Here is an 11228-nt window from a genome sequence, read left to right as displayed (position 1 = left end):
CTTAAAAGAAAAGATTTTCTTTGTTTTTTCCTTTGAGAGGGTGAGGGTGTATTTCTTATTTTCTTTTCATCTTATCCAGTGTACTTATTTTGTGTCTTTTGACTAAGACAATTGATAGTTGGTGCTTTTTCGTGTCATTTCTCTCCTTTTGCAATAAAAAAAAAAAAAAAAAAAAAAAGCCATCTGTGAACATTTGATTCTAATTCATAGGTTTGCAAAATGTTCCTTCAAGTTTATACAGTCACACAAAGAACCTTTGGGGCCTCTGCCAGTTTTAACTGGAGATTGGCTCTAGTGAGGTACTGTATGCTTGGATGAATCGCAGCTGGACCAGCTATCTTCAGGTCAATTTACAGATTTCCTGGTTTGAACTTTGGGTTTCGTCTGAAGCAATTCCAGTGTTGATTGCTTGATTCTCCCAGTATGTACTACCACCCTAATTTGAGTTTTTCTTTCCTTTTGCTGTTTTGAAGAGTTTTCTCATTGGGGCTCTACTTATATTTGGATCCTTTCAATTCTCCATTTACTCTCATGGTCTTTGTTGCTCAAGGATGACACTAAAATGCTCATACTTCCATCCCCCCAACTACAAAACATAACAGCGCCACCATCATTCGGGATTCCACCATCAGCCACTTCTGTGCACGATGATGGTTCGTGTGCCTAGGCGTAGAGCTTTGCACTATAAGCTGGATTTAGTTTTCATTTTTATCAGATCACAGATCATTGCTGACAAGGAGATAATGCCTGTTTATGTCGGAATATGTGTGTTTGTCTGTTGTGACTGTTGGTTTGTTTATTTGTCAACAGGATAACGCAAAAACTGCTGAACCAATTTGCACTGAAGTTGGTGGAGGAATGGCGCATGGTACAGGGAAGAAGCCATTGTATTTTGGAGCAGATCCGGATCATCTACTATGAATTTGAGTTTTTTCCTTTGAAGTCTGGTGTATGTTGCGTGACACTGGCGTTATTGGAGGTATGCGCTCTGCTCAGCACATTTTCTAGAGTTGCCACGCTATTAGTTTGTTTCAAGACTTTTTGCAAGCTCCCAGCAGCTGCAATGTGCCACCTGTCCAGTCTGTAGCTTTTCCCCTGCAGCCAGTCTCCCATACATGGCAGATTTGAGATGTGCAATTCTGGCTCACGGCAGGTAAATGCTGTTGTTCTGTCATAAAGAGGTCACATGACTCACTCACTACTAGATTACTCAAGTACATGGGGCCAATAATCAAAACTGCTGTGCCAAAGTGAAACTCCAACATTTCATAAACTGTTTTATGACTTTCTATTCTCTCTGAAATCTATAGATAGCTCCATGTCATTGTAGTTTCTGAGGTGGCATGGACTGTCAGCTGAAACCTCTTTTTCACTTTTCCAGTCAGTTTAACTGGCCACTTTTGAACCCCAATTATGTATGATGCATTTTAAGAATATATATAAAGAATAAGAAATTCAGACAACAAATGCCAGACAAGCAAATATGGGAGAAATCTCAGGGGTGTTGCACACTTTATGAAGGCAGTGTGTTTTTGTGTGTGTGCATTCTGCGTGTCTATTAAAGCAGCAGCTGTTTGGCACACAGCCAGTACTCTGAATATACAATATACGCTATTCAACCATAACTTGACCAAGAAATTACCACAAATATATGATCACGAGCAGAACATTTCTAAGTGTAAATAAAAAGCCATTCAATTAATACAAAGGAGGAATGAATGTTTATTGAGCTTTCATAATGTAGTCTCATTAAAATGCTACTGATTTACAGTTAGTGTTAAGAGGTTAGTGCATAAAGAATTATATACCACAATTAAAGTAATAAAGGGATAAGGTTGATGTGGAATGTACCATTGTTGCACTACAACTGACTGATGAACAGGTGACAGATAAGTGCCTCTAAACGTAATGGCAAAAAACACAATATTCAAATGGAAAAGAAAAAATACAAAAGAACTTTCCGTCTTTTAACACCAATACAAATGCAACTGCAAACTGTAGATAGCGTTTCACATTTCATTGTAACTTCCTCTTTCTTGTGGCTGAAAACAGATAATTTCTTATAATTTGAATATATTGTGTGTTTTATTCGGCTGTACTGCAATTAGCATTAAGTTCAATATCAGTATGTGCTGTATGTAGCCCACCTTAGGCCGTGTGTCCACCGGGCAACTTTCATTTTAGCTGCCATCTCTGAAAAAATGCTCATGAGAAGTATGATTAAAAAGTGTCCAATTCACTGCTCTTCAAAATACTCAGAAGAGGTCCTGGTTCTTTAGGCGGCACACAATACTACAGCCCAATGTCAAAAGAAGGGAAAGAGCTGAGTATTTCTGCATATTTATGTCTTAATGATAATGTGGACAAATATCTTGCCTCATGATGTTACAGAAAACCTGCAAACACGAGGCTCAAAATCACAAGTGTCACCTTTTCATTGACTGCAAAGACTACACAGAATTACGATACACATAAATATTTAGCTACACGCTCATCAGCTAGTATTCACACAATTCTCTCTGTCGAGGTCACGGTTTGTGCGCCAGAAGATTTTCCTACCGTTATCCTTGCACACGGCGTCCTATAACGAAGTAGTAAAACAAAGCACAAGTCACACGATGAGATAACAACTGGGGGTCTGATACGACATCACAGTTGAGCAGCTTTAACTACCTGATTAAATAGCCCTAATGATTACGTGTGAGTGCGTCAGAGAAAGAGAAAGAGAAAAAGAAAAAAAACCCCAAAAACCGTATTAGAGGTACTTAATTACTTTGCTATAGAATGTCAACCTTCAGTAGCTTTAATATAATGCTGTTTGTTCCTACTTTGTGCTTAATTTGAGGCAATGGTGCCACTGAAACTCCTTCAAAGCCCCTCAAAATGAACACGTGGATTTTTAAAACTAAAAGCCGCACTATATGCACCACCAAATAGCTGCTACGATATTCCTTCATATGTAGAATCAAACATTATCTCGCTGTTAAATTTCACGCTGTGCACATGCCACCCCATTCTCAACCACAATCTGGAAGTCAATCACAGAAACACACTGTGGTCTTGTTTTTAATCGCAACAGTCGGTCTAGTTGTAAGCCACTGTGATTCACAGTTAGTTGCTACTGTACACTACATTCTCCCACTCACACAGCTTAAGTTACTGTTGATTCTAGTAAGGCTAGGGTCTATGGATTTAGTAAGAATGCCCTCCGAATGTAGTGGATCTCCTGCTTTCTCATACATCCCCATCTTCAATGCGAGCCAGCTGCCTCTCGAGCAACTCAATTCTCTGGCTCTGAGCGAGTACGACGGCACGTAAAGCCTTCATTTCTGCCAACAGCTCGTTCAGCACGTCGTCCTGAAAGGGGCGAGGAGAGAAGGAGGAAGTCAAAAAATGACGTTAAGCATGAAAAACAAGAGTTAGGTCGAAATGTCTCACTCGTTCTATCGACTCACCTCTCTCTTTAGCCTCTCAGTACCTCCATCCGTCTCTTTCGTGGCCACTCGTGGCTGTGGCACGTCTTCTTCTGTCTCCTTGGCGGCAGAGGTAGGCGCCGATGCCGCTACGTTGCCAGCTGAAGGCGGGGCAGCCCCCGTCCCAGAGTCCTGCGAAACGAGCTTGGGCTTGCTCCTCAGGGTGTCTCTGTGCTTGGATGGAGGAGCCGTGTACCCACCGCTCAGGGAGACCAACAGTGGTGGTGCATCCTGCCCAGCGATCCATTCGTCAGCCAGGAGCGCTGGCTCCAAGCTGGCTGTGTCCGGGTAAAGGTCTCCCTGGAACAGATCTGACTGGAACAGGCAAGATGGTGATGGGGCGAATAAGTTAAGTGTTTTTAGTGTTCGCTTATAGATACATTTCCTGTGTATGCAGAGCGCTTGAATTTTTATTTTTGAATAGTATGACATACAAATTAAGTTATTTTCTAAATTGTTAATGGCTTACCTTCCGTGGTACAGTCATAGAAATGGGTTCCACTTTCCTTTCATGCAGTTTGTAGAACCTATAAAAGAGCAGGAAATTGGAAACCTTGTTAAAAGGTTAGGTGTGGCTCAATAATGTGTTTTTAATTTTTCACCGTCGACAGTGGGGGTCTCTGGCACAGAGGAATAAGGTATCAGGATCTGATCTGGCAACACAGACGATTCTTGTTTGCAGGACTAATTCATTGGTGGTTTTAGTCTCTTCATTGAATTCGCTGATAAGAAGAAAAATATGGAATGTCACCAGGCTCCCCTGACCAAACATACTGTACTTACCTGGCAATTTCACACTTGTTGACATCCACACCTCTTTTACTAAGAAAGCCTGCCCCTCTCTGGGGCTCCTTGCTGCTGTATAAGCTGAGGAAGTGAACGTACGGGGATTCGTCTGTCACCTCAAAATACCGGATGGTGCAGTCCCCCTGAAAACCAGATCACGCACAGAATGAAGATGAGCGCATCAAAACATGGGTGGAAAAATCAAACTAAATATTACCAGCTGGGTGAATTTGTGTTTGCTGTAAGATCCCGAGCTTATACCTTTCCACACAGGTAGACCATGTTTGTGTCAGGGTCATAAAAGGGTAGAAGAACTCCATTACTTGTATCCATTTCTTGTACAGCCATTGGCTCAGAGAGATCTTTCTATAAGTAAAAAAACCAAAACAAAAGAAAACATCGGTTTAATACTAATAATAATTGCTTACAAATGTCCATCCAGCCCAACCTTTACTTTCAGCCTTGCTAAAATAAAGGACTTACTTTTTCCTGCACTAGGGACCGAACGTTGGCATTGAATGTAAATTGTGCACAGCAGAATTTTTTCCATTATGGATGTAATTCCTAGGGATAATTGTACCGCAAGAGACTTACCGTATCCCACAATGCCAGCTGTCTCTCACTCATACGGCTGAAGCCTGTGGTCAGGATCTTCCCATCTGAGAGGAACACCGCTCTCATAGGCCTGGTACCATCGTGGACCTTCTCTCTCACCTAGGAGAACAATTCAAAAGGAAAACGGAGCACTATAGCATTACTTTACCGTCTGGATGTGTTCATGCATGACGTACAATCGTATGACTTCTGCTGCAGGCATCTGCATGCGTTGCAAGAATTCAAATAACCTTGAGGACGGTGCCTCTTCGTGGGTCAATGACGCGCAGGGCCTTGTCTTTGCAGACAGTACAGAGAGCACTGCCGTCCTTGTTCCAGCTCACACTGTAGATCAGGTCTGGATGGGCATCACTCAGCTGGTACACGAGCTCTCCCGTCCCCACGTTCCACACAAAAATGACGTTATCGCAGCCTGAGGAGAGGGAGAGGTTATTTACATTTACATATCTCAGGTTATTTACATTCTCTTTTAAATTTGCACTGCATGCCATGAATTGCTGTGGAGGGACGTGCAGTTCCTTGCTTGTATAATGCAGTAGTATTTGAACTGGGTGTCACTAAAAACCAACATAATAAGATTAGAGCTGTTCTTCATCTCTCACTATTTACGAACGGATGGCTGTATATCACTTTTACGGAACTTTGTTACGTAGAAAAGTTGACTTTCGCTTGTTGTATGAGACTCAGGAATGATAGATGTTCCTTTCATGTGGTCTGCTAGTGCATGCCCTTTTAGATCATTAGGTCGTACAGTTTAATTTATAAATCGAGCAATCTCAGTCGTACCTCAAGCAATCACGGACAATCCCAAGTAGTTTTTTGCAACCAATATAGGGAACCAGAATGTGTCAAATGACGCTACCTGCAGTTAGGAGGATGTTAAAGGCACTAGGGTGCCAAGCCAGGATGCCCACTCTTTTACTGTGGCCCTCGAGGGTCACAATGGCCTCAGTCATCGGAGTTGTCAGGCCCCCATCTGGGATCTGCCACACCTGAACACAACAGACATTAGTTTAGGTACAGCAGCGAGCATTGATGTAGAATCTCTGCAACTTTCATGCCATAAAATTAGCTTACAAAAGTTATTCCTGGTCACAGAAAAGAAAATGTTGGCTTTTTAAACCAAGACTTTAAATAGAAGTTTTCTCCTTGCTAAGAGTGACTGAAGAACTTTTTTTATTTTCCAGTGTTATTTATTTTCATGTGTCCAGTCTTTTAAACCTCAAGAGCACCTTAAAAGGCACGGTTTGACATTTTGGGAAATACAGTTATTCGCTTTCCCGCTGAGAGTTAGGTGAGAAGATCGCTACCACTCTCATGTCTGCACAATGAATATGAAGCTACAGCCAGGATATGGTTAGCTTAACTGGGCCTAACAGGGCGGAAATAACTGGCCTTTCTAGTCCTTCACATAACCCCTCGTAAAACCACAAACAGAACAAAACAAAATAAACAAACAAGATAGCAATTAATTCACCGTGGCTGTCAGAGACCTATTTTACACAACCGTGCTCACGGTAACCTTTGGTATATGTGACAGCAGATATCACCAAGCAATAAAGCGATCAAGTGCCAAAAAAAAAAAACACCTGCACACTACCTTTGCCGTGCAGTCCTCTGAGGCGCTTGCAATGATACTGTCATCATGAGGAGACCACTGGATGTCCAGCACCGGTGCCGCATGGCCACAGACTGTCGGAGAGGACTGATCGATTCTGCCGCTCTGTGGGAGAAACAAAAAAAGACCAAATTGGGACACCTTGCTGGATTTAAATGTGAACATATTACAGGAGTAAAACCTTTATCTGCCATTTTTCTTAGAACTATAAAAGTGCTGCATATGCATGAGCCATATATGGAGAGACAAAATGCTTTTAGTAGCATAATGGAAGATAGGAAGCAAAAACGGGCTTTTAAAAATAGTGATCTACGGTTGATCTGATGCTGAATGACATGCAGAGATGGTCGAACCTTGCTGACAGGAACAACAAGGAAGGCTCCTCCTCCGCCTGCTTCGATGATAACGGCGATGAATTTGGGGTTGACCGCGCAGAGCGGACTGTCCCACGTCACGCGGGACACCCTCACGTCGTCGATGCAGTGCTCGGCTTTCCATGCCTGAGCAAAAACATGGCGGAATTTGCTCTGCCTGACCACACCTCGCCGAAAAGACATATCTGTGGAGATGGGAAAAAACAGAAGTCACGGGGGAATTAGAAGGTACATTCAGCTGAAAAGGGATTCCTTGAACTTTTTGATGAAGTAAAGCAGAAACAATTAGTCGATGATCAGAAAATGAACCAGCAACGACTTTTGACAAACGATTAATCTTTTAAATCAGACACCAAGCCAAAACACTCTCTGGTTCCAGCGCCTGGAATGTGAAGATTTGCCGCTTTTCTCAAGTTTCCTATCATTGTAACTTAAAATATCTTGTTTACACGGTTGGTTGGACAAAACAAGCAACGATGACAAGTGATTCTGACGGGCTTTTTTCACCGTTTTCTGTTGTTCTATTTTCCAAACAAGTCATTGGTTAATTGATCATGAAAATCCTAGTTAGTTGCAGCCCTAGATTGAACTACCTGAGCCAAAATAGAACATAAGAGCTACAGATGACTTTGTAATACATTTCTCTAACAGTTCAATCTTTTAAGGCCATAAAATGATCAATTCCAAGCACTGCGTATATTATTTTAGGAGTAAAATTAGCACAAAATTTTGTTTTTCTTTTTTTGTTTGTCCTTTTTACTGGGAAGGCACACAATAATTTGTTTAGTAAGGTAAAAACAGAAATTGATATTTTAGACAGCGATGATGTTTATCCTGATGGCAATCAGGCTTGTAGCATTTCTGTTCTTTCTTCTGCTGTTGAGCGTACAATTTATTGGAATTTCTGCACACGTTATTTGATGGTATAAAACATGAAACATTATGCTTCAAATATTATAACTTGTGTTTTTCTTTTGGTTTTGTATGTGTGTAACTGGAGGATGTCCAATTATACTTTAGATGTACTTGTCTGTGTGGGATGGGCCAAATGCTTGGCATAAACTAACTATACAGGCTTTGTTAAAAAAATCAGTGGTCGACCCAACTGGGTTTTTCAAAGGCTGATGCCGATATTTAGAAGGCAGGGTGGCCTGTTGTTGTGTTTTTTATTTTTTAACATCTGGTGAAATACAGCAATTTAATAGTACTAATAACAATGTGATGCAAAATTGCTTAACTTAAATGAGCGTTTATTTAACACTAATGTATTATTCACTTGAACACAGAAAAATATTTGAAAGCAAAAAACGTGCATTGTCTCTGTTTGCTTGAATAGACCTGCACTCTACTTTTTATTTTAAATTTTAAAAATGCCCACAAGTAATCAAAAAACAAAACTTTGTAAAAAAAAAAACCAAAACAAAACAAAAGAACTTTTACTTAAATATCTGCAGATGTGTCTTTCTGCACCAGCGTCCAATTAAAATCGTGGTGCATGTCGTTTTTTCCAGTTTATTCAGTGAATCCCCGGCATCTTTAGACTGTCAGCCGGAGAGAAAGGGGGAAGGGGGGGGGGCTGTCAAAACAGCAGGCAAATTCTTTCATACTGGGAGTCTGTCCTGAAAAGTACAGTCAGGCTTCAGTGGACAAAAGGGCATGATCCGCCTGAAACCAAAACACGCTGTGGCGGCGAGGGGGGGGTTGGGTGGTCAGAGCTGCTGAGGCGGGGGAGCCGGTAACTCTATATCCGTTTAACCTAAAGCTGCGCGGTTGTCAGCGCGAACTGCACGTTAGCAGGTATGCAGGCTGGAGTCTACGTTTCGCTTGCGAGGACGAAACTGCTCCAAAATCCACGCCTTGTGCTTTGCAAGGTAGAGCCCGAGACACAAACACCTCCATCGGTATTTGGGTCCGTGTTGCCGAATAGTGCGCCCCTATTGTACAAGTATGATTGATTGTTTGTTTGATTTGGTTGTTGTTTTTTTTTTTTTTTTTTGTCAACATCCTGCTTAGCCGCACGGCATTCTTGGACCGCTCCAATGCGAGATTTCACTGCGGTCCGCACACAACAACACAAAGACACTGTGGTTTCGCGAAGAGTCTCCGCCGGTTAGGCAGGAGCAACAAAGGACGTGTATCGATGCGTAGTTATTCCCGCAACGTGACATTGCGAGGAAGCGGCGGGGTTGTTATTGTCGTGCACGGTGGCATACCTGGCTTGTGAGCTGCGCTCTCGTAATTGAGGGAAAAAAAAAAAAAAAGACTCGGGCGTGACAGGAGGAGGCCAATAAAAATAATCCGCCGCCAGCAGCAGTAACTTAATCCTCTCCTGTGTCCGGGGAGTTCACGTTCACGTCGATTGCGCAGGCCTGCAACAAATCCATAAGAAGCATTAAAAAAAAAAAAAAAAAAAACCCATCCGAATTATCAACACCACATTTTCAGCTCTCTTCCGGCTGGTTTGTCATTAATTACCCAAGTGTGCCGCAGTAGAAACGTAACCCGACAGAGCATGTCCCGTGCCGATATATCTACATTAGCTGGGTTTTTCGCGGCGTCGCTGGATGGAGCCCGGCTGCAGGCGGCGACGGCTTGGGAAGACTTACAGACGGCGCTCGGCCCGTCTCCCTTCACAGGCGACTGTTTTTGGAGCGACGGACTGAGCCGAATCCCAGACACTTCCGCTCCTGGCAGGATATATCAGAGACACGCAGGAGGCAAGAGGGTTATCGTCCGTTTACGTCCAGATCCCTGTCTGCCTGACCGGATGTGGACGCGCCTGCAACAACTGCCCGCGAGTGCAACATTGGCTAGTTCAATGTACGAGGCAACTAATTAAAAAAAAAACAAAAAACGGTAATGATTAAAAAAAAAAAAATCAATACCGTTTTTTTAAAATTAGTTGCCTCGTAGTTTTAGTGTCCGGCTTCGCCATAGTGCGCAAGCGCAATATCACTTTGCTAGTTCTTGAAAACGTGTCGACTTCTGCAGTGGTGCAAATGTAACAGAGTAGTAGTTACTTTACAGATTCCGATGTTTGGATGCAAAACACACGAAAAGCCTTTAAATAAGATACGGTGCTTTGTTATGAATTAAACTTCACATGGTTCATGGTTCCAGCTTCTCAGATGTGACGATTTGCTGCTTTTTCTTTTCTTGTGATTAATTTAATTTTTGCTTGTTTTGGACAAAACAAGCATTGTGAAGGTGTCACTCATTCGCCACTACTTTCAGAGGTTTTACAAACCAAACAACTGATTAATCGAGATCAATCAGCTATTTGGTGAAATAATCATTAATTGTAGTCCTATAAAAATAGTTAAAAACTAGTTCCACTTCAACCAACCGCAACAGTAAAATCCTGCTTTTTTACATGAATGCATCACTAATAAGAATCTAATAATATAATTTGTAAACTTTAGTTTACAAAGAGCCCCAAGCAGAAGATCATATTTGACTCAAGCTTCCCCTGATTCTAAAGGGGGGTGTAGCATACTAATAAACAGTTGATCAAAAGAGGATATGGCACTTGTAAATGAGGGGAATTTTTCGACCTGGGTAGGACTTCATTCCGGTTTGTTTAGCCCTATTTCACACATCAAGCTCCACCCTGCAGATGCTTTAGGTGGCGGAAAGATGATTCCTACACATTCCCCAATTCAAGTTAATCAAAGAAGAAAATGTAAGTAGTAATTTTAAAAAGACCTACGGAATAGGATCACAGTCATGAGTGGAATAATAAAATATTCACTGAAATCACAGGCTTAAGTGTAAGGGATTCCTCCTTAAATAACTTTTCATTTTCATGATTAGCACTTTTTCATTCATTGTCTAGCTTAACTAGATGTAGACTTACTAACGTCCTGCTAATTACATTGGTAAACTTAATACTGCTGAATGTGTTGAACTTGTTATGACCCTTCAGCGCCACTCAGCGTTCAACATGGGACATGGCAGGCTCATTCGTCACGGCTCCACGTGAAGCGGTATTCTGAAGTTATAAAGGGCGGTGGTCGCGGGAGGTGGTGAAATGTCCAGAAACACAAATCACACCACAGTGCCCATAGACAAAAATCGGTGCCTCGTAATACTTATCTCAGCCCAGACGGACTACGTGCAACAGGTGGCTCCGTGGCGCAATGGATAGCGCATTGGACTTCTAGGCACTGGTGAAGTGATTCAAAGGTTGTGGGTTCGAGTCCCACCGGAGTCGCACTTTTGTTTGCTTGTGTCATCTGAAAAGATTACAACTCAACGACTTCTTCTTTATTCGTTATTTATAAAAGATTCGCCATTAAAAAAAAACAGCATAAACATTAACAATTACTGTTATTAACGTATCTGTAATACAGTTACATTATT

General features: G+C 41.9%; 1 protein-coding gene and 1 non-coding gene across 2 annotated transcripts; one reads left to right on the top strand and one right to left on the bottom strand.

The window, feature by feature from the left end:
• Positions 1-1698: 1698 nt before the first annotated feature.
• coro1b (coronin, actin binding protein, 1B) lies at positions 1699-9589 on the bottom strand. Its single transcript, XM_040141225.1, has 12 exons — positions 9342-9589; positions 9080-9235; positions 6846-7051; positions 6475-6597; positions 5737-5866; positions 5105-5286; positions 4854-4973; positions 4521-4625; positions 4257-4402; positions 3943-4000; positions 3456-3788; positions 1699-3357 (listed from the first exon to the last, which is right to left on the bottom strand). Exons 3-12 carry the CDS (start codon positions 7047-7049, stop codon positions 3235-3237), a joined length of 1524 nt encoding a protein of 507 aa, XP_039997159.1. The 5' UTR covers positions 7050-7051; positions 9080-9235; positions 9342-9589; the 3' UTR covers positions 1699-3234.
• Positions 9590-10991: 1402 nt separating this feature from the next.
• trnar-ucu lies at positions 10992-11079 on the top strand. The gene is given in 2 exon segments: positions 10992-11028; positions 11044-11079. It is a non-coding gene; the product is annotated as a tRNA-Arg (tRNA).
• Positions 11080-11228: the final 149 nt, after the last annotated feature.

Source organism: Xiphias gladius, chromosome 12, assembly GCF_016859285.1.
Source record: "Xiphias gladius isolate SHS-SW01 ecotype Sanya breed wild chromosome 12, ASM1685928v1, whole genome shotgun sequence".
Classification (NCBI taxonomy): Eukaryota; Metazoa; Chordata; class Actinopteri; order Istiophoriformes; family Xiphiidae; genus Xiphias; species Xiphias gladius.
The sequence above is the reverse complement of the archived record's forward strand: the minus strand, read 5'-3'. Positions and strand labels throughout refer to the sequence as shown.

Excerpts from the sequence above, each read along its gene's own strand:
- coro1b (XM_040141225.1), bottom strand. The coding sequence starts at position 7,049 with ATGTCTTTTCGGCGAGGTGTGGTCAGGCAGAGCAAATTCCGCCATGTT. Across the intron at positions 5,287-5,736 it reads TAACATCCTCCTAACTGCAG|GCTGCGATAACGTCATTTTT; the intron begins GTAGCGTCATTT and ends CCCTCTCCTCAG. Across the intron at positions 3,358-3,455 it reads CTGAGAGGCTAAAGAGAGAG|GACGACGTGCTGAACGAGCT; the intron begins GTGAGTCGATAG and ends CGCCCCTTTCAG.